Genomic DNA, 27,852 nt, shown 5'->3' on the forward strand with positions numbered 1-27,852 from the left:
GCACCACGCCAGCGGCGCGGAGGAGCTGCCGACGGGACCTTCCTGTCGGTGGTTTAGAGCCCAGGGACCTCCCTCCTGCAGCAGCAGCTTTACGCCGTCCGGCATGGCAGGCGGGAGCTGCCTCGTCGTAGCCCGGGGAGAGCACGTGGCTCGGGGGGGCAGCGCGGCCTCACGGGAGGGTGACTGGCAGCACCGTCCCTTCAGCAGACACAAACCGTCCCCAGAGGCTCGTCCCCAGCTCCGGGTGCAACAGGCTGTCCCCAGCTGAGCCAGCACAGGGGAATGGGGGGGCCACCGGCCCCAGCACCGCAGCAGCTCTGCAGCCACATGGCAGAAAGCAGCTGCTTCTGGTGAGCTGCAGACGCAGCCCCCCCAGCGCCCTGAGACTCCAGAGACAGACATTCTCCTCCCTGTCCCCCTTCCTCACCCGCCCACCCTCCAGGAAAGAACCAAGGACCAAAAGTACAGCTACATTTTCCGGGCTTTTAGTTTGAAAAAAGTATTGATTGAAAGTGTACAACAGAACGAGGTGTGGCAGCGGCACCACAGCCGGATTGTTTCACAAATAAAAACAGAAAGGGCCTTAAATAATCGGGTGCAGATTAAAAAAACCTCAACAGTGAAAAAGTTCTTCCCTCCGAACAGAAATTCACAGGCACAGAAATGGCAACAACCACACGGGGACAATGGGGGGACATCCTCCTGCTCACCGCAGGGCTCTGCGCTCACAGGCTGCGGCAGGCGCCCGCGGCCGCTCCGGCCGGACCCTCGGCTCCCTCCTTGGAATGGTCACAGATGAACAGCGCGACACGCCCTCGCTAACCAGACCCGCCCCCCACCCCCCGACCAGGACACGGACAAACAAGGCCTCTGCTAAGGCTAAAAAAAGGACAAGACTTGGGAGTCTTGAGTTCAGCATGTTTAAGAAACGAGAGTCTGGTGAGCGCACAGCAAAGTCCCTGTGCGAGGGCTCCTATTCCAGCTTGGCCTTCTTGTTGCTCTCGCCGCCGTTCTCCTCTGCTGGTGCTGCTGGCGCCGCCGTCTCCTCCAGTTTCCGCTTCCCGCTCTCAGCAGGCGGGTGTGTATTGCGGGGTTTGAAGCTGATGATGATGCAGGTCATGTTATCGCAGCCGGTGCCGTCCCCTGAGGTGTCTGGAGCCAAACACTGATCGAGCAGCTGGGAGGGACAGGATGGGACAGGACAGGTTAGCAGCGAGCACAGACACGGCACAGGGGGGGACCCGAGACGCTGGGCCCACTCGAGCAACTAACGGCGGCTTAAGGGCTGCGGGCCGGGCTCAAACGCTGTTTGCAACCAGGCACGGGACAGACACAGCCTCAGCAGTTTTCTGACAGCGGACAGAAACTCATATTTTATATATACATATTTATATATATAAAGTGCCTATCACCATATTGATAAACATTCTTTGGAAGCACTCTGACAGCAGAGGTAAGAACAGGAGTCGGCCTGGCAGCACCCAGAGGTCAGGAAAGCTGCCCAGGGTGCCAGAGGAACGGGCCCCCGATTCCGAGGCATCTCCGTTCCCGTCCCAGCCAGCGTCGGGAGCTCTGACGGGGAGGGAGGGCAGAGCTGGGATGCCCAAACTCTGCGTGTGGAAGGAGGGCGGCGCTCTGGGCCTTACCTCTTCTACGATGGAGGAGAGCGGTCTCAGGACTCCGTTCTCATCCTTCTGGGTGATCTTGGACTGGATGAAATCCACCACTTCCTGGCTGCTCATCACGTTCCTGCGGGGTGGAGAGGCCAGAAGGGGTGAAGGGAGCGGTCGTGCTGCAGAGTCCTGGGGCCCCCCCAGCTGTGGAGAAAGACCCGAGCGTGGCACGACCGCTCCCTCCCCGCTCACCAGATTCCATCGCAGGCGATGACCATGAAGTCGTGGTCGTCGTTTATTGTCAGCACTTTGATGTCAGGCAAGGCAGAGATCATCTGTTCTTCCGGGGGCAGGTTCTTGTTCCGCTTGTAGAAGTGATCACCTGTGGTGGGGAGCAGGGTCACTTTTCCTGTGGTCGGGCCCTGGCAGAGCCGCCAACCCCAGAACAGCGCTCGTGAGCTCTCCCCGGGCTCAGTGGGGTTTGCAGCTCAGCCCAGCACAGCTCAGCTTTGCTGTGGCAGCACTAGATGCTCGTTTTCCAGTTCAGGCTGCCCAGGGCCAGGAATCCCAGTGCGATACCCACATCACACTGCGGGGTTCGGGTCTTCCCAAACCCTCAGCAGCCAAAGCACACCGGGGAGAACCGATCCTCAGCCCTGACTAGCAGTCCTGTCCAGAGTTACGTCCTGGGGAGGGACTTCTAGGGCCACCACAAAGTAGTAGGTGGAAATGCCAGCGTCTCCCTAGGTAAACAAACTCCTCATTTCTGTCCTAAATGCGTTTTTATCTCTTTACCCTGGGATCACAGAATGATCTAGGTTGGAAAAGATCTTGAAGATCATCTACTCCAACCACTAACCATTTCAGGATAATCACTTCAATGGTTTTGGTCCTTCTGCACAAGTACTCCCCACTCATACCCTCGGCTGCTGACGTTTCCTTCCCCTCTCAGTGTATTTCCCAGTACAGTCTCAGTGTTGTTCACCACCCTTAATGCCTCCAGCACCTCATCTGCTCAGGCTGTACCCACTGACTGGGCCGAGACCTTGTCTGGCTGCTAAGAGACATGCACAGTCTCCTCAGCCATTAATTAACTCCAACACTGCTCATAATGGACCAAAAGATGAGTACAAACAGCAGACAGGGGCTGCCTAAAGCACTGCAGCAAGGGGGATGGAGTTTGTGCAGCTGAAAGGCAAGGCTGGCTCAGAACAAATGAGCTCAAGCTGGTATCAAAGTTCGGTTCCCCAGGAAGCGACTTACCAAGGTCCTTCAAGAACCTGCTGACAGGAAAAGTCCTGCTCAACAGTCTGGTTTTGAGACAGTTTACGTGAGGTGGTTTTTGACAACCCAGTGGTTGGCACAACAGCCCTGGAGGCCTCATGCTCTGTCCCGTGGTAGGTGCAAGGTGTTGCTTTCCACTGATGTCTGCCAGTCTCAGGGCCATTTTCTCTAATTAGACCGAAATCTCACCACATCCAATATTGAACAGGTTTCTACTCATCATCCAGTTAAAAACCGCCCCCTAAAGGCGGCGGCTGGCAAGCGCTGGCAGCCCGAGCACAGCGCCGGGGCCAGGCAGGCCGGCGTCCCCCCGCCTTGCTCACCGATTGCCCGGGAGAGGTTGAGGCCGCCGTTCACTCGCCCGTCCATGGTGACCTTGCCGCCAGCGTTCTTTATCCTGGCCAGCTCCACCTCGTCCTCCGGCTTGTGGTCGTACGACATGTCGACAGCTTTACCGCCTTCCGACACCACGCAGCGCGAGTCCCCGGCGTTGGCCACGATCAGCTGCTTGCCCCGGATAAGGGCCACAACAGCGGTCGTCCCGCTGTCGGAGCCGGGCTGCAAGAGACAAACGATTGTGCTGAGACTCCTTTCTCTTGCTCCGTACCAGGCCAACAAGAGAACCAGCACCAGCCAGCCCAGGCCCAGCAGCGCCCTGCCCCTGCCCCGCACCAACCCCACGGCAGGTTCTAGGCCCAGCAAATGTGGCAGCAGGCTCAACCTGCTGCCCAGGTACCTGCCCCAACCCTCAGCCTTTTGCCTAAAGTCAGGCTGCCGGCAGCTGTGCTCAGCCTCAGGAGAACAAAAGGGGTGTTTTAACCCATCTGAACGGAAATTACTCCTCGCTGAGCCCCCCCCAGCGCCCCTGGCTCCACACTACGCTGCAGAACACAAGAACAGGGTGTGCACCTCCTCTTTCCCCTCCATGCCTGGTAGCAACATTTCCTCCTCTTCATCCTCATCCTCCTCTGCTTCTTCAGTGTCATCTTCATCATCTTCGTTCTCTGCCTCTTCACTGCTGTAACCATCCTCATCTTCACTGCATTCCTACAAGAAACAAGAGATACCACCAGGAGTCACCCAGGCCACTCCCGGTGCCCTCCCCAGACAGCTCCGTCCTGGGGATGGGCGGCAAGTTCGCCCCAGAAACATGAGACCTGGTACGTCTCCCCCACACCTGATGTCTACAATTGGAGCAGCTCATTCCAACTACCCCGTGAGTGAAGGGATGGGGCATGCAGCGAGACCGAGGGCTACCCACTATGGCCGCTGCACAGATTGAGGGGTCGTTTCCTTCAGGGTTATCTAAACAACCCCCGACGCTCCCGTGAGATGGTCTCAAAGTATCAGCCTGAAAAACCTACTCCTAGGACACACCTAGGATGAGCCAGAGGCTCGTAGCTCAAGTACCACAGTAAGCAATGCATTCTGCCCAGCCAGAAGGCCACTCTGCCCCAGTGCTGTTTCCTACCTCACTGTCTTCCTCCTCTTCCTCAACCTCATCTGACTCATCCTCACTGTCCTCAAAAAATTTGGATTTGGTTGTGCGCTGGGGCTTTCCCGTAGAGGAGCAGGAGGGCCCGGCCTCCCCAGTAGAAGAGGTGACGGCCTCGTCACCTTTGCCTAGTTCAGGCTTCTGCAGAGCAGGGCTGTTGCCTCCAGCGCTGGCTTTGTCTGAGGTGGAGGAAATACCCGTGATTTCTTCATCTGGCTTCCCATTCTTCCTCTCCTTGTGGTCGGTAAGCTCCCCTGGGTCAGCCTCTCCATTCATATTTGACTCCCCATCATGCTGCTTGCCTGTCCCCTCTGCAGCGTTCTCCCCAGCTGGAGCTAAAGACTTGCTTTTGAGGTTCTTGGTGCAGTTTTGTCCGTAACGTGTGAGAAGCTCCTCAATGGTCATTGTGGCTTCTTCATGCAGAAGAGCAGCTTCCTCATTATCCACTAAAAATGGAAAGGGGGAGGGGGGTGAGGACAAAGAGGGTCAGAAAGCAGGACACGTCACCACAGGCCGGGCTCAGCATCGAGCTGCCCTGGCTGGAGGGTCCAGCAGCACCCAACAGGCCCATCATGAGGCCGGCGCTGCTGCCTGACTGGAGCATTTAAACCAGACGTGAGGTTGGAGGGTAAAGAGCCTCGTATGGCTCGAGCGCAGGCTCATCTGAAGCTGCGGGGGAAGGAGACAGACCACTTTCATGTGCAGGTTTGTTCATTAATACCGCAACCGGGAACAAGAAGTTTTTGTTAGAGCAGTTGCTCCCTGGGCCTTAAGCACCACAGGGATCCCAACCAGCCGTGACTGAGCTTACAAGCAGATGACAGAACAGCTTCAGACAGCGAGTGCAGTATCTCCCAAGCAGGACATGAGACAGAAAACAGGATGACTTGCCCTAAACTATGAGCCCATGACCTTCCCTACTGACACCCTCTTGGTTATCATTTTCTTTGCTAGTTAATCCTAAAAGGAAAAGAAACGTCCATATCCCCAATACTCCTGAAAATACAGGACAAAAAGAAAAAAAAAACCCAGCCAAAAAACCACTTTGTCCCTGTCAGCTGGAGAATGAGGGCCAACAAATTCAGCATTTTCAGACCAACACACAGCGTTCAAGGTGATGGTATCGCTTTACATCTGCTTCAAGGCTAGTCACAAAATATTCAGCCAAGAGCAGCACGGGATTCTACCTTGGGATTCACCTTCTAGCTGGCTTCATGGTCTGGCAGCTACTTGCTGGTGGAAAAGCACACTTGCTTCTTTGTGAGAAAAACAGACCAGAATCTGCTTCGATCCTGCCTGCAGCTGGTGTCCGCCACCAGCCCAGGGGAGTTAAGCACTGGACATTGTCCTGTTTCCCTTTCACAACTCAGTCCCAGCTCAGAGGCTTCAGACACACCCCAGAACTCTGCACCCCATGGAGGAAGCCCTATGGAAAACTGTGACAGCCTGTTTTTTTATTCACAGCATTAAGCTACCGAGTGAATCAGAATTCCCCTAGCACCAGCCCAAAGCAATAAACAGCGCTGAGGGGTGGCAGGTTTTCTCCAGCTGAAATTTAACTGAGGAATTTGGACAGAAATCCTTCTGCTAAAGGAGACCTGGCGCAACTGCCCTCAGTCCCTGCCCTGGAGCTGCAGTCTTGTCTGTGCAGTGGCATCTGACTTACCATCATCTTCATCAGCAACCTTCTCCTTCTCATCTTCATCATCTTGGGGTCGCCCAGCCATCTGAGAGAGCTCTTTAATCACCTCCTCGGTGGTCAGCTTGGCATCTATGGCTAAGAAAGCATCTTCCAGGGCCTACGTATGAACACAGACATGAGAGCGTGCACAGTTTCGTCTTCCTTACAGGATGCCCGTGTGTCACGCTGTGCAATCTCCTCCAGAACACACCCTGTACAGAATCACAGAATGGCCGAGGCTGGCAGGGACCTCTGGGGCCCACCTGACCCAACCCCCTGCTCCACCTGGGACACCCAGAGCCGGGTGCCCGGGACCACGGCCAGGCGGCTTCTAACAGCCCCAAGGATGGAGACTCACCACCGCCCCGGGCAGCTGGTGTTACCCCCGCGCTGAGGAGCGTGTCCCGGGGGCCAGAGGGACCCTCCCGGGGGCCAGTTGGTGCCTGTGGCCTCTGGTCCTGTCCCTGGGCACCACTGGCAGAGCTGGGCTCCCTCTTCACTCCCTCCCTGCGGGGGAGGGATTCACCACCCTGAGCCTTCCCTGCTCCGGGCTGAGCAGTCCCAGCTCCCTCAGCCTCTCCCCACAGCAGAGATGCCCCAGTCCTTCAGCACCTCGGTGCCCCTCGCTGGGCTCTCTCCACTCTGTCCCTGTCCCCCGGCACTGGGGAGTGCTGGGCCCAGCCCTCCCGGGGTGGGAGCAGAGGGCAAGGCCCATCCCCTCCCTCGCCGGCGATGCTTTGCCCAAAGCCGCCGTTCGCCACCGAGGGCACGTCGCTGCTTCATGGCCAACTTGGTGCCCACCGGGACCCCCGGGGCCTTTTCTGCCGAGCTGCTTCCCAGCTGGGGGGCCCCGGTATGTCCCGGTGCTCCGGGGTGGTTCCTCCCGGGGCAGGGCTCTGCGCTCCCCGTCGCTGACCTTCAGGAGGTTCCCGCCAGCCCCTTTCTCCAGCCTGTCCAGACCCCCCCACGCCGCGGAGCAGCAGCACGACCCTCTGCTGTAGAGCTGCCCCCCCCAGCTTGGTGTCACCCACGAACCCACCGAGGGAACCCCCTGCCCCGTGCTCCGGGTCGTCACCGGGGATGTCACACGGGACTGGACCCAGTCCTGGCCCCTGGGATACACTGGTCGTTACTGGTTTCCAACTGCCCTTTGCGCCACCGCCCCCCACGCTCCGGGCCTGCCCACGCAGGGGGTTTTCCGGGCAGCTGCCCGTCCGCTCCCCCAGCCCACGCTGCCACCGCCTCGCCAGGAGGATCCAGGGGACACGGAGCCGCCAGCCCCGCTGGAGCCCACAGTGGCCCGGGGACAGGCTCTGTTCAAAGCTGCTGTGGGGAACGGCTCAGCACGCGGCTCCTCGCTTGGCAGCCAGCAAGCACAGCCAGCCTGGGGTCAGCAAAGCACAACACTGGGGTGTTTCAGCCCAAAGCGAGGGCCACAGACTGATTCGAGTTTGTTTTGTAGGCTATCCTCAGTCTAGATGCAAACAGAAGTTCTGAAGGGACTGCCGTCTCCTCACCCACACTGCTACCAATCCCAGCACTGACCCACAGGATACCCCACGTCATATCAGGCCTCAGTACTGCGGGGGAGAGTCACAGCAGAGGGATTGCTTGCTGGAAGCAAGGATGAACTAACCTCCTGCCTCTGACTACCTCCGCCCCCCCAAACACAACCCACCAGAAACACTCAAGGAATCAGCCCACACCTTTGACCGGAATGAGTCTGAAAATCTAACAAAAACAAAAGGCCAAAAAAGAAAGCTGGAAAATAGAATAAGGTTTATCTTTGAAAATACAATCAACGCCTGGCGTACATCCTAGAAATAAGGAAGGGAAATTAAAATGGCAGACAGACCTTGTAGGGGCAGGGTGCTGCACGCAAGTATTAGGTATTAGGTCCTGAACAAGGGCCTTCCTCTGCATCAGCGCTTACGGGCTTCAGGGCAGAGCTGGCTTCTTACCTTTTGCAATTTGCCTTCTTTGTAGGCCTTCTGGTCTTTGATTATCTCAGGAAGATACTTGGCACAGTACAGGGCAACTTCTTCTCCTGAAAGAGAGAGAAATCATTTAAAGAGGTTAGTCCTCCCAGAAGCAAAAAGCACTCTTGAGCAACTGAATTCCTGAGGCAAATCTTGGGACACAAACCAGAACTACCCCAGACACGGAAAAGCCAGGCAGCAGCAGGGCCTCTTGCTCAGCAGGCTGCACCTCCTGAAGAGCAGGATAAGCCCAGCAAACCTCAGTGAGCTCTTACCCATCAGGTCTGGCCGATGCTATGAGCCTCCTGAAAGGGAGTTCAGGCCCATTTTGGCACTTAGGCCCATCCTACCTAGAAAGCTCTGCTCTCACAGGTAAGCGCAGGGATAAATAAGCAGAGGAAAAGGGAAGTTTTCAGTCAGTGTAAGCTCTCTCTCACAGCGTTACCAAAACACGACGAGCAGCACAAAAAGCATTATGTGTTCTCGTGTGTGTTCTAGACCAGTGAAAACACGATGCCACAGCCCTGAGATAAGCTTTTCGGGAAGATGGGGTCCTGATTGGCAGAGCAGTTGATCTTGGTCTGGGGGGGTGTGTGTGCGCAGCGTGAATGAACGGTGGCCAGAACACCAGGCTGCTGAGAGCATGGAGGGTAACTGGGACTGACGGACAACACTCAAACCAAGCACCCACTCCTAGAGCAGTTGAGATTTAGAAAAGCCAGAAACGCTCCAGCAGCTCAGTAATTAACACTGTCAAGTATGCAACAGAGCAGGAGACCTTTTTTGTGATCATGAAGGTTCTCTTAAGAGAGGAATAAGATTAAACAGAGTGAGGGGCTGTGAATTTCTGTAGTTCGGCTCAGCAGTGGGGACCAGAAAAAACAGAGCAACTTGTAAGAGATTCAGTCTAGTAATTTATGTTTTTATATCAGAGGCAAAGAACTATGTAGGACATAGGAGCCTGGCTCACGGGTCACAAGAAAGAAAAATTAGAGCTAGAAACTGAGAAACAAACTAAATGATGGCCACAGAAGGGTGGCACAGAGAGGAGCAGGGCAGACTGCAGGCAGGGTCCAGGAGAGCACTGAAGCTGTGCTGGATGAAGCACCCCCTACCACAGGGCAAGGGAGGAGTACGGCGGGCTGAGCACAGCGCTCCCTCTGCACGCCACCACCTCCCCTACGGCTACGGCTGAGGCCAGAGCTTCGTGTGCTCCCTCCCTCCTGGCTACAGAAGGATGGTTTTTACAGCACAACTCTTGGTCTCCCTGCTAGCACATCCCAGCTTCCCTCCCATTCTGCTAGGCACACAGAGGCTGTGCAGGCAGCTGGGCATGACGAGAAGCAATGCACGCAGGAGCAAAGCTCTGTGAAGGCAAGGGGAGCCGGGGAACCAAGGGGAAAGTACGAGAAGGGTGGGAAGTTGTTGGCCGTCAGCTTAGGAAAGGGAGAGGCAGAGGGAACATAGTGGGAAGTGAAGAGGTGGCGAGATTTGAGAGAAAGAAAGAAACAGCAGACAAGGGACTTTTCAAATATGCCTGCAGAAAAGGGATCAAGTGGCCATTGACAAAGAACAGAAACCTTGCAAAATGGTTGCTGTTAAAATAGCGCTGCAAAAAGTTCAATGCTGCGGATCTAGACAACAAAGGGACAGAGCTCTATTCTGTCCATGCTCTCAAAAATGCAGAGTGGGAGGAAGAGGGGAGGGAAAACAAAAAAGGGAGATCACAGAAAAATAAGCGATCTAAGAAACAGGAGTGACCCTAGCATTTTAATGAGAACTTAAAAGGGAATAACCAGGGTGACCTGACAACCACAGACCTGTCAGAAAAATAGAAGACGGGCTGGACCTTGCAGGATCTCCCGTGAAAAGGATGGACAATTAATGTCCAGAATTGCTTATGGAAGCAGATCCTGCCAATCCAACTCCACACCCGCTCTTAAAGGTACGAGGATTTTGGCTGATAAAACTCAGCATGCTGATGTAACAGACTTAGGTAAGGTATATAACATGCATATATATTATATATAGCTTACATATACATATATGTACCTAAGACAGCACTTGGATTAAGAAGTTAAATTTTCAAGGCAGCACAAACTGCCAACTGCCAGTCGTGAGATGAAACTGAATCACATCACGGGAACGTGTTCATATGCAGTCTTGAAGGACTGGCTCCAGATGATACTGCAACATTTTTATCCATAAGCCAAAATAAAACAAAACTTCTAGGAGAAAACTGTAGATGGAGGGAGTGGTGGATAACGACAGGTCTTCCGGATCACCTGACAACTGGGGGGAGTGAGCAGGGGCTGCTCCGAGGTTTGGCCACGGAGGAGAATGTGCAGAGTCTTGGACCGTGGCAGAAAACCACCCAGCAGATCCAAACGCTCCAGGAGATGCTCCTGGAACAACAGGCCAGGAACACACGAGGCGTGTCCCTTTATTTACGCTGCTTTTACTGAGAGCACAGATGAGCAGCCATACAGCCAGAGCCCTGAGGCACCTGGGGAGGACACGGGCAGCTGCTACGTCCTGGCTCACAGGACAGGGATGGAGCAGACCAGCCCAGCCCAAAGGCCGCCGGGGCAGTTCGCTGCGGGGACACAGGGCTCTGGCACGGGCAGAGCTGCTCCAGGAGAGTTCCAGGACCGGGCTGGCACCTTGGCCGAGACCCAGACATGACGGCGGTGCACTGAGCGTGCGAGGAGGAGAAAAACCAGGAAAACCACGGGAACATCTAATCCCAAACCAGGAATAACAGGCCCAGTGGGCCAGTGACACGACTGCTGGTCAGCGCAGGGGCAGCCTCAATCTCCTCCAGTTTCTGTTCCAACTTGCAATCATTCCAGCCTGCCCAGTCTGGACCCGCACGACAGCGCCGACACCTCTTACCTCATTTTCACATTCTCCAGGGCACTGAACTGCCTCATCCAGAGTGTACGATGGGGACGGGTGGGTCACCTGCACGCACCCATGCTGTGCCCTGCAGCTTCAGAGGCTTCCCCAGACGCTAAACAGGAGTGGGGTGGGTAAAAGCCAAGCCTGCATGGCTTGTGCCAGGTACCTGTGCTGGCAGAGGAGGACTGGCCCTGGCTACCTGCTGAGATCAGAAAGGGAGAAGAGAGTGACCAAAGGGCAGCCCCGTCCCTGCCCAGCGGGGTCTGCAGATGAGGCAGCAGCCCTGGGCAATCTGTGCTCCTGGAAGCAGCTGACAGATCTAATAATACCAGCGTGGACACCTGATCACCCACCAGATGGAAAAGGTGACCGAACGTTGCGATCTTTCTGCCACAGCTAGGGAGAAGGGATTTTCTTCACAGCAACAGGCAGGTTGATCTGAGAAAGCCACCGACAGCTTTGCAGCTTGGCTCCAGCTCGGCCCCCGTGAGCGGGCAGGGCTGGGGGCTGGAGCTCAGCCTGCAGGAAGGGGCTTTCCACAGGCCTGGCAGCACCGCGCAGCGTCAGGCAACAGAGAAAGGTCCTGCTCTGTCACTGCAACGCAGGAAGCCAGCCTTGACATGAAAAGCTTTGGCAGTTAAAGAAGCAATTTCTTAGGGACACTGAGATTAAGTAGTGATCCAGGAATGTCTGATGTGCCTGACTGTGGCTGCCCAAATTACTGTAGGAGAATTTGTCAGTGCCACAGAAGACAAGAAACCTGTGCTGCTTCCCGTGCAGTTCCAGCACAGGCGCCACAACGGACGTTGCTGCTGCAAACTGATGAGGCTTCTCGCAGGAGCCTGTCGCCAGTCTCCTGGACTTTGCTCTTCCTCTGCAGCTCGCCCCAAACCAGGCCGCTCGTGGGAGCAGAGGTGGTCGTGGCGGTACCCTGTCTCCCTTGCTCAGGGGATACAAAGGCGCTCACTTTCAGCGTTTTAACCAAAACATCTAGAAAAACGAGATTCTCCTTTGGAGTCCTCTGGCTGTGGAAGATCCTCCTGAGGAAGAAGGCATCCTCCTTCTGAGGGCAGGGATGAGGGCATCAGCAGCTGGGCTGGAGAGCCGGGGAACTACGAAAGCCGATTCAGACACCTCAGTGCTGGTGTTCTTCATCAAAGTCTGTGCCTGCCAGCTCCCCCGGGGATGAAAGGATCCGACCCCACCGCACTCCTCAGCCTGTGCCACGGAATTAGGGAGGAGAACAACTATCAAGGAGACATCAGCTGGAACTGAGTAGCTGACTCCCTGGACAGATCACAAAGATCCCAGAGCAAAAGGCTTCCCCACGCCTTGCTGCTTTTCCTTGATGGTGCCTCACCTACTACAGCACTGGCTCAAAATTAGTTTCCCTCACTTCCACAGTTCCTGTGTTATATGCACAAATTCACACTTTTATTACAGCCGTACAGAGAAGCAACAGACAATCCACCAGCATAAAATGCTCCCAAACCCACTCATGCTCACATGGGCATCAGAAGTGACTAAAAGGCTCGAAATGATCTCTCAGCAATGAACGCATGCTCAGGGCTGCACAGCAAAGGGTCCTGGCTGCCCTCACCTGTAACAAGCATTTGAGACATTTCCAGCAAAACAGTAGAAGCTGGGAAGGGCTGTTTGAAGCACAGAACTGACCTGCAAAGCAGTAAAACAGAAGGAATTTTTCAAAGATGCAAACACCCATACAACAAGCAGCTTTGTTCAAGCAAGAGAAGGGTGAGTGCGATGCAGCACAGCAGGGTAAGCGTGAGGAACTGCCACGGGGGCTCTTCCCTGCCCACGGCGGGCAGGACCGCAGGACCAGCTCCCGGCGGGGAGGAACGAAGTCTGTTCCTTTCAATGTCCAGACGAGGCTCTGCACGCTCCAAGGTGCACTTTAAACTGCAACAGGAGTCCTGGCACCGACAGTCAGGACAGCAGGGAACAGAAAACCTCACCAAGTGCAATTTCCACTTCTTCACGCTTCCCCGTGAGGTGGGACAGAAGCAGAGGTACAAAAGCAGGTCCTGGTGCCCGCGGAGTGCCTTCAGCTGCTGGCTGAGAGAATACCATTACCCAGCTACGACCATAATCCAGGACCAACAGCGAATCCATGATCATTCCAAGTCTCCAGTGTGAAACCCACTGCAAAATTCTCAGTCTCCATGAATCAGTTCATTAACGTTTTCTAGAGGAGCAGCATCCAGCTCAGTAACACCAGAGCCTCAGCTGCATTTCCTGCTTAATGTGACACAGATGCAGTAGTAGGAAGGTCTTCAGGAGGCTAAAGTAAAATATAGAACATGTGGCATTGAATTCAGTGAAAAAGAGTATCTGGAGGATTCTCCAGAGTGTGTACTTTTACATTCCTACAAAATTATAAAAAGAGACCGCTTTTGTCTGAGAAAGAGCATGTGGAGTTCCAGGATGTCTGAAAGACCACGCAGAAAGGTGAAAGCATACACGGGAAGGTTCGGGTCTCAGAGCATATTTCTGCGTGGCTAGATGCCACTGCCAAGAACTACATTTGCTTCAGTTTTAAAAGCAGGAGTCACGTTCAGATGAAATATGGAACAAAGTCAATTTATCTCGGCATTTCAGGCAAGGCTGGCTCCAGAGTACCTAAGAGCCAGCTGGAATCTCTCTGCAGTATTTCTCCATCTCCAGGAGCACAGGCTTGAACATGGCATGTGAAGACAAGAATGGGCAGCAGCCTCAGGGCACAAACCTAAGCAAGAAAAAGGCCTCCAGAGATACAGGTTCCTAGATCAAATCTTTTCCAGTGCATGTACATGCACAAACCATTCCTATCTCATCTACATAAGGCTGAAAGTAGGTCCCACTCCAAGATCTGATCTGTATTTAGACACCCCCCCCCCTCATTTGAATATAACAAAGCAAGCTTAGAGTCAAATAACAAATAAACTAGCTAACGAGTATCACAGATTGAATCCCTACAGATTGGAATACTACGCCAAAACAGGAAGAGAAAAATCTTAAAACCAGAGTATTAACTCCCACCATGCGACAATGACAGGGAGGCAGAACGCTGAGGCAGGCGAGGAGGCAAGTCGGCTGTCGCGGCTCCAGCGATACCCTGGGCCAGCGGGACGGCTTCACCTCTGCAAACTGACGCAATTCACCTTCTGCTTCGGTATTTTCTGCAACCTGTCATGCAGGACTCCACACATCAGCTTTCACCTTCAATGTTTTCCCACAACACGAGAGGATCCCTCTGTAAACAGGACACGTTGCTTTCCATTCCCTGGTAATTTATTGTATGCAGGGGCCTCTTCAGCACAAGTCACCTCCTCTGGTGACACGCCGACATCCTGGCCCTCTGGCCAGCCCACGGTCACTCCCAGAGCTCCTGAGCAGTTGGGGTTTCCCATTCGAGCCCGTTGTGTGATCACTGCGACCAACTTACTCCCTGGAGCATCACACAATGCCCAGCGGGGACCCTGCCCAGGCAGCGAGGGGCCAGGAGGAGCAGTGCTTCACTACCAACCACTGCTTCACGTGCTGCTGACATTTCTTTTCCAGTTGGCGCGTGACGGGCTGCAGATCCCCCGTATCCCCTGCTCCAAAACCCCGGGGGGGACGACCCTGAGTCTCCCCACGTGCTGTCCGCCAGAGGCCTGGCAGCTGTGGCCGTTACCTGACTGAGGGCAAAGCACATTCTTCACACCTTGCCCTGTCCGGCCCAAGTGCTACTGCACGAACGATCTTCTGTTTAATTTGTTCAAAGGCTCGCTGCTGCTCAGGGCCCCAGGCAAAGTCCTCCTTCTTCTGGGTGCCTTGACAGGGAGGGCTTACCATCGACTCTAACCTGGAACGTGCATTCTCCCAAAACCCACAACGCCTAAGAAAGCTTCTGTTTCTTTTTTGTTAGTTGGTGGAGACATAGCTGTTATTTTATTGATCGCATCCACTGGGATATGACGATGGCCATCTTGCCATTTCATTCCTAAAAACTGGATTTCCTGTGCAGGTCCTTTGACCTTTGTTTTATAGCAAAACCGGCTTTCAAAAGAATCTGGATTATTCTTCGCCCCTTCTCAAACACCTCTCTGCTGTGCTGCCCCACACCTCGACATCATCAATGTACCGCGGGTGTTCTGGGCTCCCCCCTGTTCCCGGGCAGTCTGGATCAGCCTGTGGTGGCTGGTGGGGCTGTTTCCCCTCCAGGCAGCTGGTTCAGGGGTACTGGACACCCCTCCACATGAAAGCAAACTGTGGCCAGCACTCTGCTGCCAAAGGGATCGAGAAAAACGTGTTAGCAATATCAGTTGTTGCATTACCGTTCGGAGGCCGTTGACTCCAGCCCATACTGAGCTCTAGTCACGCTCTAGCAGCGGCGTGACTTCGTTCAGGCCTGGACTCTCTGCTAGACCTTCACGCTGCCCATAGGGGACTGTTAAAGGTGGATGAGCCTTACTGATCACTCATTGACTCTCCAGTCGCTGGATCAGCTTACGGCCGGGAACCAGGGAGTCTCCAGTGGTGCGGTATCGCTGCCGGCACGCTGTCACGGTAGCAATTGGCACCTGATGTTCCTCAACCTGCAGCAACCCCACCACAGACGGGTCCTCTGAGAGACCAGACAGATGTCTGATCTTCTCCAAACTCAAGACAGCTACACCAAAAGCCCACCAGTACCCTTTTGGGTCTTGAAACACGGTTGTCCCTTTCCTCTGCCTGGCTGAAGGCAGGGCCCCTCTATTCCTGTCTATTCGGAGTCTTCATTACTTGATTCTTCTAACTGCACAACAGAAGTCCTTTCATCAAGGTCAAAAGTACGATCAGCCCCTCTACTCTGCCCAGCAGACACTGGAGCAGGAGCTTTCCTGGACAGATGCTTTTTGGCTGTTGTTTTTCCTTGCAGTTCCTGTACCTGAGCTTCTAGTCTCCAGATAGGTTCACCCTCCCACTTCCTCGTGTCCTCCCCCAGTCATGCAGAAAGAACCAGAGGGTTGCACGTGGTGGTGGGTGCCACTGGAACCCTTTCCCTTGAACAGCAAAAGGCTGACTCTTAACAGCTGAGACCTTGGTTGGAATGTGTGAGGAAGACCTACACTTCTCGGCCTGCTTGGACATTCTGGGGGTCAGTCTGCCCACAGGACCACACGGAGGGAGTGACATTATCTTCGTATTCTCGGAGCCGTCTGGCCAGTTCGTCCGTAGTTGGTGCCGCTGTGTCTGTCCAGCTCGTTATCGCTGGGCTGTGGGGGTGTGATGCTGGTGCACTTCAGACAAACCTTTGCCACATGGACCACGTGCACCAGATTTCATCCGGGTCTTTGGATGCCTGGTCGTCACCCATGTTGTTACAGATAGCCTCCAACACGGCTGATTCCCTCAGATACTGGATACTTCCCCTCAATGTTGGTCCATTTGCTTCGGGAATTTGCAAGTTCTTCCTTGAAGGGATACTTGTCCTTCACATTTGACAGGAGTTGCCACCAAAGACTGAGGACTCTGGCCTTTTTTCCAAGCCCTTTATCAAAGGCCTTTTCCTTGGCAAGGGATCCCGGCTGCCAGGCTTCCTTATCTTCTAACTCCTGAATACTGGCCCCAGTATCCCACCATCAGATTACCAGCTGAGAATTAGCTCACCTGGTTGATGGCTAAAACCTTTTCCCATATCTCATAGCCCACTTAGGGACAGGGATTGGGTGGCTTCTGCCTCATTTATGATTTCAGTCTCTTCTTCCTCCTGTTCTTGTGAATGCTCTGCTGCGGAACAAGCTGCCTCTTATGATTCTTTCTCCTGCTCCCTTCTCCGGAGCAGCTTTTTCATCCCTCACTAAACGAGCTGACTTCCACTTCTGTTGTTTCTTTTCAGCTACAGGGGTGACTGATAGAGCCTCTGGCTCAGCCACAGTGTCTGTTCTCTTCTCCCTGAGGGTGCTGCATAACATCGAGCACTGTTTGGTAGATGCTGGCCAGGGCCCAGCACAGTGTGGCAAGCTGTGCCTCTCTGGGATAGCCACAGCAAATTTTTTTTCCCAAACATTCTACAACTTCATCAGGATCCTGTAGTTGTTTGGGAGTGAAGTTCCAGACCACTGGAGGTGAGAAGTTGCCTAGATACCTGCGCAGATGCTCCCACATGCTGTGCCACCCATGACCATACTCTCATGGAGCCTGGGTCATATTCCTAAACTGCTTGTTAACTTTAGACAAAACCGAAGCGATATTCCTAAGAAATAGCAGTAGAAATATTTTAACTACCCAAGGATGTTCAAGATACTGAGAAATTATTGTAACGAGGGCGAAAACATCACAGAAGACGGTAGCGAAGGTGCCATCCTGTATTTCCTCCACAGAAACCCTCTCAGATGAAGAAGTACAATTGTTAATTGTCTCCATGAGATGGTACCTGAAGTACAATAATGGCTTGAGTGCAGAGCCCAAATACCAGATTAAGCTCAAGGTCAGTGTTTTAATAACAAATCTCCCAGGTAAAACATCCCTGCTCACCACAGAGCACAGCAAACTGCAAAAGCCAACGCCAATCTTTAACATGTGCAGCAAAAAAAAGAGCATGGCACAGACCAGAGAAACTAATACCGAGAACAGATGAATCAATATTGTGACCCGCAACTTCTAACAGATGTAAATCCCTTCTAATATGCTCTGGTCAATCTGTTATTATCCCAAACCCTTCAGGCCCCACATTGGATGTCAAAAAGAGACTGCTGTGGTTTAACCCCAGCGCCAAGCAAGCACCGCACAGCCGCTCCTCCTGCCGCGGGATGGGGGGAGAACTGGAAGGGTAAAAGAGAAAGAACCCATGGGCTGAGATAAGAACTGTTAAATAATTGGAAGGGTAAATATGATGATGTAAAGGAAAATAAAAATAACAGAGAATTAAAACCCAAGGAAGACAAGTGATGCAAATGAAAACAATTGCTCACCACCCACCGACTGATGGCCAGCCAGTCCCCGAGCAGCGGCCGCCTCTCAGCAATCTTCCCCCGTTTCATTGCTGACATGATGTCACATGGCCTGGAACATCCGCTGGGGTCCCGGCCGTGTCCCCTCCCAACCCCCTGTGCACCCCCAGCCACTCGCTGGTGGGGCGGTGTGAGGAGCAGGGGAGGCCTGGGCTCTGTGTAAGCCCCGCTCAGCAGTAATTAAAACATCCCTGGGTTATCGACACCTTTCCAGCACAAACCCAAAACACAGCCCCATAGCAGCTACTGTGAAGAAAATTAACTCTACCCCCCAAAACCAGCACAATGACCAAGAACTGGGCAAGAGAGACCCACTGCTCTGCACCTGAACTGGAAAAAAATTACAACAGGTCTTGCTGAATTCAAATTAAACAGCCTGGTATGAGCAAAAAAGGAAACTTCACTAGGATAATGCTGACCTCCGAAAATGGGGAGTCACGTGTCAGTGAAGACACTTATTAAAAGGAAATCAAGAGAAACAGCTAAAAGGATAAAGCATGGGTAGATAGCAACAGAGATTGATCAGGAACACCATACCGGAGCTGCAGAGCACCCGTTTATCATTCTCCAAGACTTGGGGACAGGGAGGCCAGGGCAAGTAAAAAGGAAACTGGGGAAGGCAAAAACCAAGCATCATCTTTCAAAAACTGGAAATCTTGTCCACAGGAGGAAAACATAAAAGAAAAACTGATGATAACACAATAGTAAAAACCTTTCCCAACCCGTCTGGAGTGGGAAGCTTACTGGAGAGTTTAAGGCTGATAGATGAGCAAAGTACAAAAGAAAAGCTAAATTAAATTTTTGCACTGGCAGCTAATAAAGCTTAGAGAGGTTCCCACCCTAAAACCTTTTACATGCGACAGACCTGAGAAATTGTTTCGAACTAAAGAACTAACGCATTGGTAAAATCACACAAAAGTCGGGATGAGCAGAAGTTGTTCTTCAGGGTCAGGTTCAACTACATCCGTGTGCTTCCTGATAAGGTTTGTCTAGGAAGAGCTGTTGAGATTCAATCACTGGAAACCTAAAATACAAGTTAGAAAACCATGCCAGTGCTTTGACATTCTGATTAATGCCTTTCCCTAACGTCTATCTTGAATCTTTCCTATTGTATTTAAAAACCCCCAAACCCCGTTGCTTCATGTCCTACACTAATGGGAATGTCATGAGTGTTCAAAGTCTTTCTAAAACCCAACACACAAAACAGACCTTCCCGTTAGCTGAGACACTAACACACCGATCTTAAAGAAGAATAGATTGGCTTGATAATATTCATTCTTGACCAGTTTTTGCTAGATGCTACTTATCTTCATATCTGCTAGATGCTTAAAAACAGTTTCTGAGTTTCTGCAAGAAATAACATTAAGTTGAATCGTTGCTAAACCCCTGTATCCTTTTTTCCTTTGTCCTTCTCTGCCTTTCAGAACGAGCCCATCATCCTGATGTTCTCAAAGATAATCTTCAGGATATCAGCAGTTGTTCCACCCAGGTCTCTGCGCACTCTAAGATGAGGTGCAGGAGGAAAATAATGGCAAAACAATAAATCTAAATGCTTCAGACTGAGACAACATCTTTTGAAGAGCTACTAGTCAGCTACCTACTCAGGCTGACCTTTTTAATACGGACTATTGCAAAAAAAAGGTCTTAAACTCTTATTTACAATTTGGCAGAAATCGAGAACTTGGTTCTAAAGGAAAGTGAGAAATTATGAACTGTGGTATGAACCTTCCACTTGACTCTGCTCCATTATCAGAGAAACAAAAGGCACACATATGATACCCAAAAATAAATTAAAAAGCCTCAGAGAGTGGTGGAAACTGGGTTCACAACGCTACGGACCAGCGTATCTGGTACGTGAACACAGCAAACAGTAGAAATTGTAGTAAGCAGAATTAGCAGATACATGGATACACACAGTAGGACGGGCAGGGGTTAAACATACAGCAGAGATTGTCACAAACTGGTCAATGCATTTTCAGCGAGTCAACGAGCAGGAGGAAATAGGCAATTTAGTTGATCTACTCCATATAGATTTTCAAAAAGCTTTCAAATAAATCATCACATATTTTACATACTAAGCTGCCATGGGAAAAGAAGTAAGGTTTGAGAGAAGCCGAGAGCTTTCAAAATGGAGGATGGCCACTGGGAGAGCTCCTTGAAGACTTACGTTGTTCAACATCTACATAAGTAGTCTGGAAAAGAGGTCAGTAAGAACTGATAGATCATTCAGGGTGATCAACACTAAAATAATATTCAAAATTTAACAGCAGGATCTTGTGCTTTTACATGATATTGGCAGATGAAATTCCTCACTGACAAAGAACATGAGAGAGAGAAAAGAAAACCAACCTCCACACGCACATTGGATAGACTCAAAACCATCTATTACCACTTAAGGAAAGATCTGGAAGGAACTGGGGACAGAGTTCTAAAAATGTCATCTTACAGTTTATTTGCATCAAAACAGCTAAGGTGCTGTTAGGAATTGTTAGGAAAGGAACTGAGAACAAAGCAGAAAACACTTATGTCACAATAAATTCACAGTGTATCTGTAACTTGAAAGGCACAGGCGGTTCTAGTCAGCCTAACTACAGGCGTGTCGCAGAGCTTGACTATGGCCAGAAAAAGGACAATCACAGCTGTGGTACAACAAACACGATGTTTGGAATCCAGCCTATGTCCAACACCAGTGGCCTAATGAGTTCCACGGCCTGGGCATTTCGTCACCTACGCTAAAAATCACTAGAATGACCCACGGTGCCATCCCAGCATGAGCCAGTTAGCACTCCCGTAATTTCTGGGCACAGTTCAGGATCCAGTAGGAACCAGGGACCAAGGGCCAGTTCCGATGCAGCCACACTGTGCTAAGACAGCACTGGTGTGGCCAGACCATGGGCACTGCTGGTATTTCACAGTGCAGATTCAACTGTACCACCAGAGACAAGTCCAGGCTCTTCTGACTGGAAGAAAGAACATGGGGCCCAAAATTATGGAAGTGAAAAGTGTTAACAGAGTGAGTATTCACTAATTTCTCAGAAGTGTTGGGGATATTGCAGTGAAATTACCAGGCAGCAGATTTAGATCAACGTCTTTTTTCAAATAGCAAAGGTCTATACAAAACACCCTACGCAAATAATCACCAAACATATAAATCTGTTTTAAAATACAATTAGACAAGAGTTAGTTCATCAGGAAGACTCGAGCGTGTCCGTAAGATCGAATGGCTGCAACCTGTAGCTCAGGGGGCCCTTACATGGGGAATGAAGGCTGGGAAGGTTCGTCAGGGAAGGGATCTGCCTGTTCTGGGTTTTCTCTCTTTCCTTGGGCAATCGGTACTGGCAGCCACCAGAACATACTGACTAGAGTCAGACCTCTGGTCCAATCTCACGTAGTTTTTCTTACTGCTGCTCTGCTGTGACTGTCCTGCTCACCTCACCCACCAAGAAAACAGCCATTCTTAAAAGTTCCAAAAGATGGAATGCAAATTTCATTTAAATTTCATATCAACCCACGACCTTCCTTCTGGAGACCCTAAGAAACCTCCAGAACCTTCACTGATGATATCTATCAAAGAAAATGCTTCCCCAGAAGGAGCAGGATTTCTAGCGACAGACCGATGCTTGCCCCAGCAGGCACTGAGCAGCCCAGAAGAGCCCCACAGAGGGACTCTGCAGAGAACACAGCGGTGCCGTTACCTCCGTGTCCATCGTAGACCGAGAACATGGCTGTTTCACTGTCCAGCTCGGGTATGCAGTTGTGTGCGTCCTGAAAGAGAGAGAGAAAGCCTGCAATGACATGGATGGCACTAGACCCCGCAGAGACATGGGAGAAAGGAGCAGGGAGGCTGTGAGCACCAACACAGGGATTCTTGAATGCGGAGGGAGAGCGAGAACGGTAAGAAAGCCTCCCCTCATCTTCTCAGCAGATTACCTGGTGAGCGCTCATCTCCAAAGCGGGGGCACACATCTTTAACATTACGGTGCTCTCTGCTCTAGAGCAGTGACCCAGCCTCGTCAGCATGTGATTGTGCCAGAAACCACATCAGATCCTCAGTACGACAACCCTAGACATGGCCGAGCTCGAGCCAGAACCGCACCGCCCTGCTCGCAGTCCTGTAAGGCCCATGCTGCTGTGGCAGCCACAGTCCCTCAGGAGCAGGAGGCAGCAAGCCGTGCTCTATTGCACAAACCAGCACCGAGGCTCAGGGCTGGCTGAGCGCAACTGCAGAAATACAAGTTATACTGGTACCAGTACACTGGCAACCTACCCCCCTAGACAGTGCAGCTGGCTCTGGGTCACCCGCGGAGCCTGGCCGTCCCCACGGCTGCTCTCTTCCCCAGCTCTTGCCAAACAAGAGCCACGCACACTGCAAAGCCACTCCGTGCACCGACCAAGGCAGGAAGGCAGGACGGAGCCTCCTGGCCTCGCACCTTCAACCAGCCGCCGCTTTGCTTCGGCGTGTCCTGGCGAGCACGGTCACCGACAGTGGCAGTTGTCCACCTGCACAGCGCCCAGGACTGCCACATCCAGCGAGAACCAACGACTGGGCTGGAAAACCTTCTCTTGGGACAAAGGCTCCTCCCTGCTCCTCTCCCAGGTGGGATGCTCCAGGAAGGCACCGCTGGCCCCAGGCACAGTGACCTGACAAGCCGGGCCAAAAGCCGGGCCCCTCTCTAGTGTCTTTCAGGCAGCGAGGCAAAGTACGAGCAGCTAACAGTCACCTAACAGAGCAAGAACCAGAGTACAAACCCAGCTATCACCTCCTAGCTAAGACATAGTTCTGGTCTTGGTTCTGGCAACCATCCAGACACTCTGAGAATCTCTGGGAGCAAACAAGAGGGAAAGTGTGTCCCAGGGGCGTTTTGGGCTTAAATATCAACCTGCACCCAGCCTTTCCCTGTGCACGCTCCCTAACTACAAAGATCAACAACACACAAACTATACAAAAGAAGTAAGAAATTCTTCCCTGTGGGGGGGGTGAGGCCCTGGCACAGGTTGCCCAGAGAAGCTGTGGCTGCCCCCTCCCTGGAAGGGTTCAAGGCCAGGTTGGACGGGGCTTTGGGCAACCTGGGCTAGTGGAAGGTGTCCCTGTCTGGGGCAGGGGGGTGGCACTGGATGGGCTGTAAGGTCCCTTCCCATCCAAACCGTGTTATACTTCTATATACTGAGCAACCTCTCTCCACAGGGTCTCTCAAGAGCAGCAGACTTTGGTGAAGGCATCACCCACGTTTCACAGCCAGGTGCCTGACCTCTTTCACCCTACTGGTAAGCAAACTGAACTTGGCTATTCCGATACAAAGCCTAGAACTGATGGATGGGCTGAATCTTTCTCTTAATCCCCCCCCTCAGCTAATCTCCTAACATTCCTTAAAATTCAAGCCCTAACCTCCCCATTTCCAGCCTGACCACACCCGCACGCTTTTGTTCAAGAACAATCACCTGATACCTGGTCTAGTCTCTTTGCTGTGGTTCGAGTTCATCACCTTAGAAGTTAAATGTGCTACAGCTGCCCCAAAACACTGTGCTCACTCTGAGATGGCTGGGCCCGTATCACCAGCCATAACCCAGAATTTCTGTACACACACAGAGCCACGCTTGCTGTACAGCCAAGCAACTGTTGAGCTCTTCTTTTTTACTGTCGGACTCCTTGGATAAGAGCTCTTTACCCTCCAGAGCCCCACAGACTTATAAGAAGAGAACTTCATTCCTCTGCAATTTCTATCAAGTGCTAAGGAAAACAGAAAAAAGGGAGGTTCTGGGTTTATGCAACACTTAGTGCAGTGAAACTCCTGACACTGTGATGAAAACAGTGTCTGAACAGGCAAATTACACTCTCAGTTCAAAATGAAAAAAATGGCTCTGAATTATAATGTGAAATTTAACCAGAGAGCTCACTGGAGATAGTGCATTAAAATAAGAATAAACAAAGAACCTGCATTTTGACACTCACTTTTCAGAGCATTTGCAGAAGCTAGTGAGCCAGCAAAACCACAACAAAGTAACCAGGATAAGTCCCAGGTGACTAAACAGCAGTTTAATTAGAGCAAGTAATGCAAATGCTGCTGGGGAGGAAACCCAGTATCAGCAGCAGGAACAGTCTCTCTACCCCGTTTGTAGAGCATCACCGCAACTCACCCTGAGCCCACGCAGGGCACCACGGCCCAGGGGGGTCGCCCCAGGCCCGCGGGTGCTGGCAGGGGACGGGTCGGTCCCACGCCGTGCAGGGACCCACTCTGCACCACTCGGAGCAGGAGCACCAGCGGCTCCGCAGCCAGGCCCGGGCGCTTTCGGTGCTCCGAGCGGCTCCGAGAGCACCGCCTGAGCGCCGCCACCACCCCGTGCCCCGTGGCAAGCTCGCTGCAGCCGCTCTCTTCCAGTGGGCTTGTGCTCCTCGGAGCGAGCGCGAGCTCACCGAGCCCGGACGGCAGCTTTCTGCCCTCCCCGCGAGGCTGCGGTGCTGGGTCTTGCCCAGCGACCTCGGTGGTTACCACAGCAGCACTGGAAAACACCATGTTTGGACACCAAATTCAGTTGAAATTAACAAACAAGTTAAACCGGAGAGTTAATTTGACAAATCTCCATGTTTTGAACCAAATTCTCACGCTGTTTGAAGCGAGGGCTTCTGTTCTGAGCCCACGAGTGAAATGAAGCTGCACACAGGGCTTGTTGGTGTCTCGTCTCGGATACGGTCAGAACAGCACCGAAGAGCTCGGAGAGGCCCCATCCAACCAAAGTGCCCCTTTCACTCTATCCCACAGCACTCCTCTCCACCATGAAGCCATCTTCAGCTTTTTCCCTTTTCTTATTTGCTCACACTAACCTAACACTATTTTTTTGGTATCTTACCCTTTGGGTCCTTCACCTGCCCAAAACATTTCCTTACAAAGCAGCCTCTCCGGACTAAGAATGGATTTTTGTTGTAGTATTTCTCCAGAGCCCTGTATACCTACCTCACTTGGAGGCTCCTAAAATGCCAACTTAAAGGCAATAGAAAACGCCTTTACACAAATTTCTGCTCCCCAAAAATGCCTGTGTCCTACCACTTGCACACACTCTGACTGGCTTAGCTAACACAACACATAACTAAAGCCTTAAGTGTAAACATTTGCTCTGAAGTTTCTCTGAGCCTTACAGAAGAGGAAAAGTACAATTAAATGCGAGGAAAAGGAAAAAACACAAACCAAGACGAGACACAGAGAAGAACACGTAGCGCTGGAACGCAAGAAAATGCAACAGAACTTCTGCTCAGCTGTAGGTGAACCCACACATGTTTCTCTCACATCCCAGACTCAGAAGCAATTTGCAGCAGGTTCAACTTGTAACACAAGTGCTCCTGCTGTCGTTTCCTTTCTTGTGATAACACAGCTAAACCATGTCCACGCCAACGGCCTCAGAATTGCTTCTGCCAAGAGGGAGATAAGCCAAAGATGTTGGCTAGTGCAGAAAACACAGCTGCAAGCTCTGGGCCACATCCAATTCCCGTAAAGGTCAATGGCAGCAAGAACAGACCTCGAATAAGTGAAATTATGAGCCAATGTCCCACCTGCGGGAAGGCGACTTTGGCCCACCAGCAGCATTATAAATAGAGGCTACTCTCTGCTCTCCCTCGCCCAAGCCTGTCTCCATAAAGCGCTTTCAGCCTCTGTGCACCAGGGCTGCCAGAATGCTGCCTGCCTCCAGCCTCTTACCCGAGCTAATCGCCTTGCAGAGATTACACCAGCTCAGCGCTCCAGCAACGCCTCTGTGCCACCATTTCACCCCTCCGGAGGTCACAGGGACAGACCAGCTGAGCCACGGCTGCTCCCAGGCAGGCAGGCACACGCACGCTGCCAGCTCCTGCCTCGTCTGCCCTGGACCCAGAGCCCACAGTCCGACAGCGCTCTGCCGCACGCAGAAAGGAGGAGACGCCTGGTCACTGTTTTGCCACCCGTAAGGCTGCCGCAGCGTTTCAGCCGCGGTGGAGTATCTGATAGCGTGGCTCATGAAACCCTATTTGCAAAAAATCCATCCCTGACAGTCTGAATGGGACATCCCCTCCAAACTGGCCAAAGGGCTACAAACGGGAAGGATGTTTTACTGTGTTCAGAGAAGATGTACCCGGGGGGGGCTGGAGGGACCAATATTAATCCTTATCTAATTTAGCCTGTTTGCTGGCTGCCTGGAAGGGAAAATAAACCAGGACGTTAATGGTACTCACAGAGGGTGTTAAATTCAGAGAACGGGTAATTGCTGGCAAGGCAGAGGAGTCCCAGCAGACCGACCCTGCCCTGACACCAGCAGCTTTACAGAGCAGCTCCAACAGACTCCCCCGGGGGGGAGCGCGGGCCAACACACGGCTCCCGCGGCCATGGGATATCTGGTGATAATTCCCCATAACGAGCCTGGCTGATAGGATGGTAAAGCCAGGGCTGGCTGAGAACAGCAATGAGAATTCCTCCAATAAATTTGCCTAGAAAAAGAATAAAACCAGGGAGAGAGAGAATAGAGGGAGGCGGACGCTTCGCTTCTGCCAGGAAAGGGAAGCAGGGATTTTGCCCGAGGGTTTTTCCACGTGCTTTCATTCAGTGCTTCATCCCAAGCGCTAAACCGTCCTTTCCTCCGCTTTTTAACCCAAACCTCTCGTTCCCCGCGGGGTTCCTCTGGGCTGTGCGTGCCCCCCCACACGAAGCGGGGTGACACCCCAGCAGGTCACCGTGGGAGCCCACGGGGATCCCGGCAGGGCCGCGGCTGCCCCTCCCCACTCCGACGGCCCCAGCGCCCGCGGGAGGGAGGGACCGCCCGCCCGCCCCATCCCTCCGGCGGGGCCGCCGCGGGACACCACGAAGGGGCCGGGGGAGCAGGCAGCCTCCCGGCCAGGCCGGCAGCTGGAGCCGCGGCTCCAGGGGGGCTCCGCGGCAGCCGCCCCCCTCCCCCTCGCCCCGGGGCCCCGCTCACCTCCATGGAGACGCGCCAGCCCTGCATGGCGCTGAAGCCGAAGTGGAGCGGGCGCGGTCCGAGCCCGGCCCCGTCCCCGGAGCTCTTCACCGTGTTGGGCTGCGACAAGTAGGCGCCCATGGCGCCGCGGCGGCGGCCTCCGCCGGCACACCCGGCCCCCGGCGCGGCGGGCCCTGCGCGGAGAGGGGCGGGGGGGGGCAGCGGCGGCAGCCGGGCCGCGCGCGCGGACCGGACCGGGCGGCACCGGAGGGCGCGGGCGGCCCAGCGCGGGCGGCGAGGCGGCGAGGGCGGCGGAACCACCCACCGACGGGCCGCCGAGCGGAAGTCGCGCGGCCGGAAGCGCGGGCTAGAGAGTCGCCACGGGGGGCGGGGGGAGCGCCCAGCCCGCGCGGCCGCCGCACAGCGGCCGGAAGCGCCTGCTACCATAGAGACGGGCGGCGGCTAGCGCGGCGCCGTGGGCGGGAGAGCCGCCTACCATAGAGACAGGCGGCAGCTAGCGCGGCGCCGCGGGCGGGAGCGCGCTCCGCTCGGCGGCCCCGGGCCCGCGGGGCTCGGCCGCCGCTCCCTCCTCCCCGGCCTGTCGGCGGGGCCGGTACCCAGCCCGGGGCTGCCCGCCACGGCCCGCCGCCCTGCAGCTCCCTCCTCCCGGTGCCGCGGGTTCCCCCGCGCCGGGGCTGCGGCACTCTGCCGCCCTGGGGAGATGGAAGCCGCGCTTCGAGCACGCTCACCGTACGGCGGGGAGGGGAACAGGGTACTCGGGGCCGGCGGTACCGCCGCCTGCCCATGGCGTGGGGCAGCCCCGCAGCCAGTACCGGAGCCCCGTGGGACCGGGGAGGGCACCGCCCCCCCAGTGGGGGGCTCGGCGCACACCCGTACCCTTATATAAACTCAGCCCCGCCCACAGACCAATCAGCGCAGGCCGGCGGCCCCTCTCTCGGGCTCCCATTGGCTATCACACGCGGCCAAGCCGCTCGGCCCCGCCCCGCCG

At 53.7% G+C, this 27,852-nt stretch overlaps 1 protein-coding gene across 3 annotated transcripts; it reads right to left on the minus strand.

The window, feature by feature from the left end:
• Positions 1 to 469: 469 nt before the first annotated feature.
• On the minus strand, positions 470 to 27,706 carry PPM1G (protein phosphatase, Mg2+/Mn2+ dependent 1G). 3 transcript variants are annotated; one of them, XM_074820466.1, is made up of 11 exons: positions 26,865 to 27,057; positions 26,128 to 26,379; positions 21,626 to 21,695; positions 8,035 to 8,120; positions 6,059 to 6,191; positions 4,369 to 4,838; positions 3,807 to 3,944; positions 3,221 to 3,455; positions 1,866 to 1,995; positions 1,647 to 1,749; positions 470 to 1,177 (listed from the first exon to the last, which is right to left on the minus strand). In XM_074820466.1, the coding sequence occupies exons 1-11, from the start codon at positions 26,982 to 26,984 to the stop codon at positions 974 to 976; spliced, it is 1,941 nt and encodes a 646-aa protein (XP_074676567.1). In that variant the 5' UTR covers positions 26,985 to 27,057; the 3' UTR covers positions 470 to 973. The 3 variants fall into 3 exon arrangements, with proteins under 3 accessions (XP_074676567.1, XP_074676570.1, XP_074676568.1); XM_074820469.1 differs by lacking the exons at positions 26,128 to 26,379; positions 26,865 to 27,057 and adding an exon at positions 27,593 to 27,706; XM_074820467.1 differs by lacking the exon at positions 26,128 to 26,379 and having other exon boundaries at positions 26,865 to 27,085.
• Between the last annotated feature and the right edge of the window lie 146 nt (positions 27,707 to 27,852).

Source organism: Strix aluco, chromosome 3, assembly GCF_031877795.1.
Source record: "Strix aluco isolate bStrAlu1 chromosome 3, bStrAlu1.hap1, whole genome shotgun sequence".
In the NCBI taxonomy this organism is placed as follows: domain Eukaryota; kingdom Metazoa; phylum Chordata; class Aves; order Strigiformes; family Strigidae; genus Strix; species Strix aluco.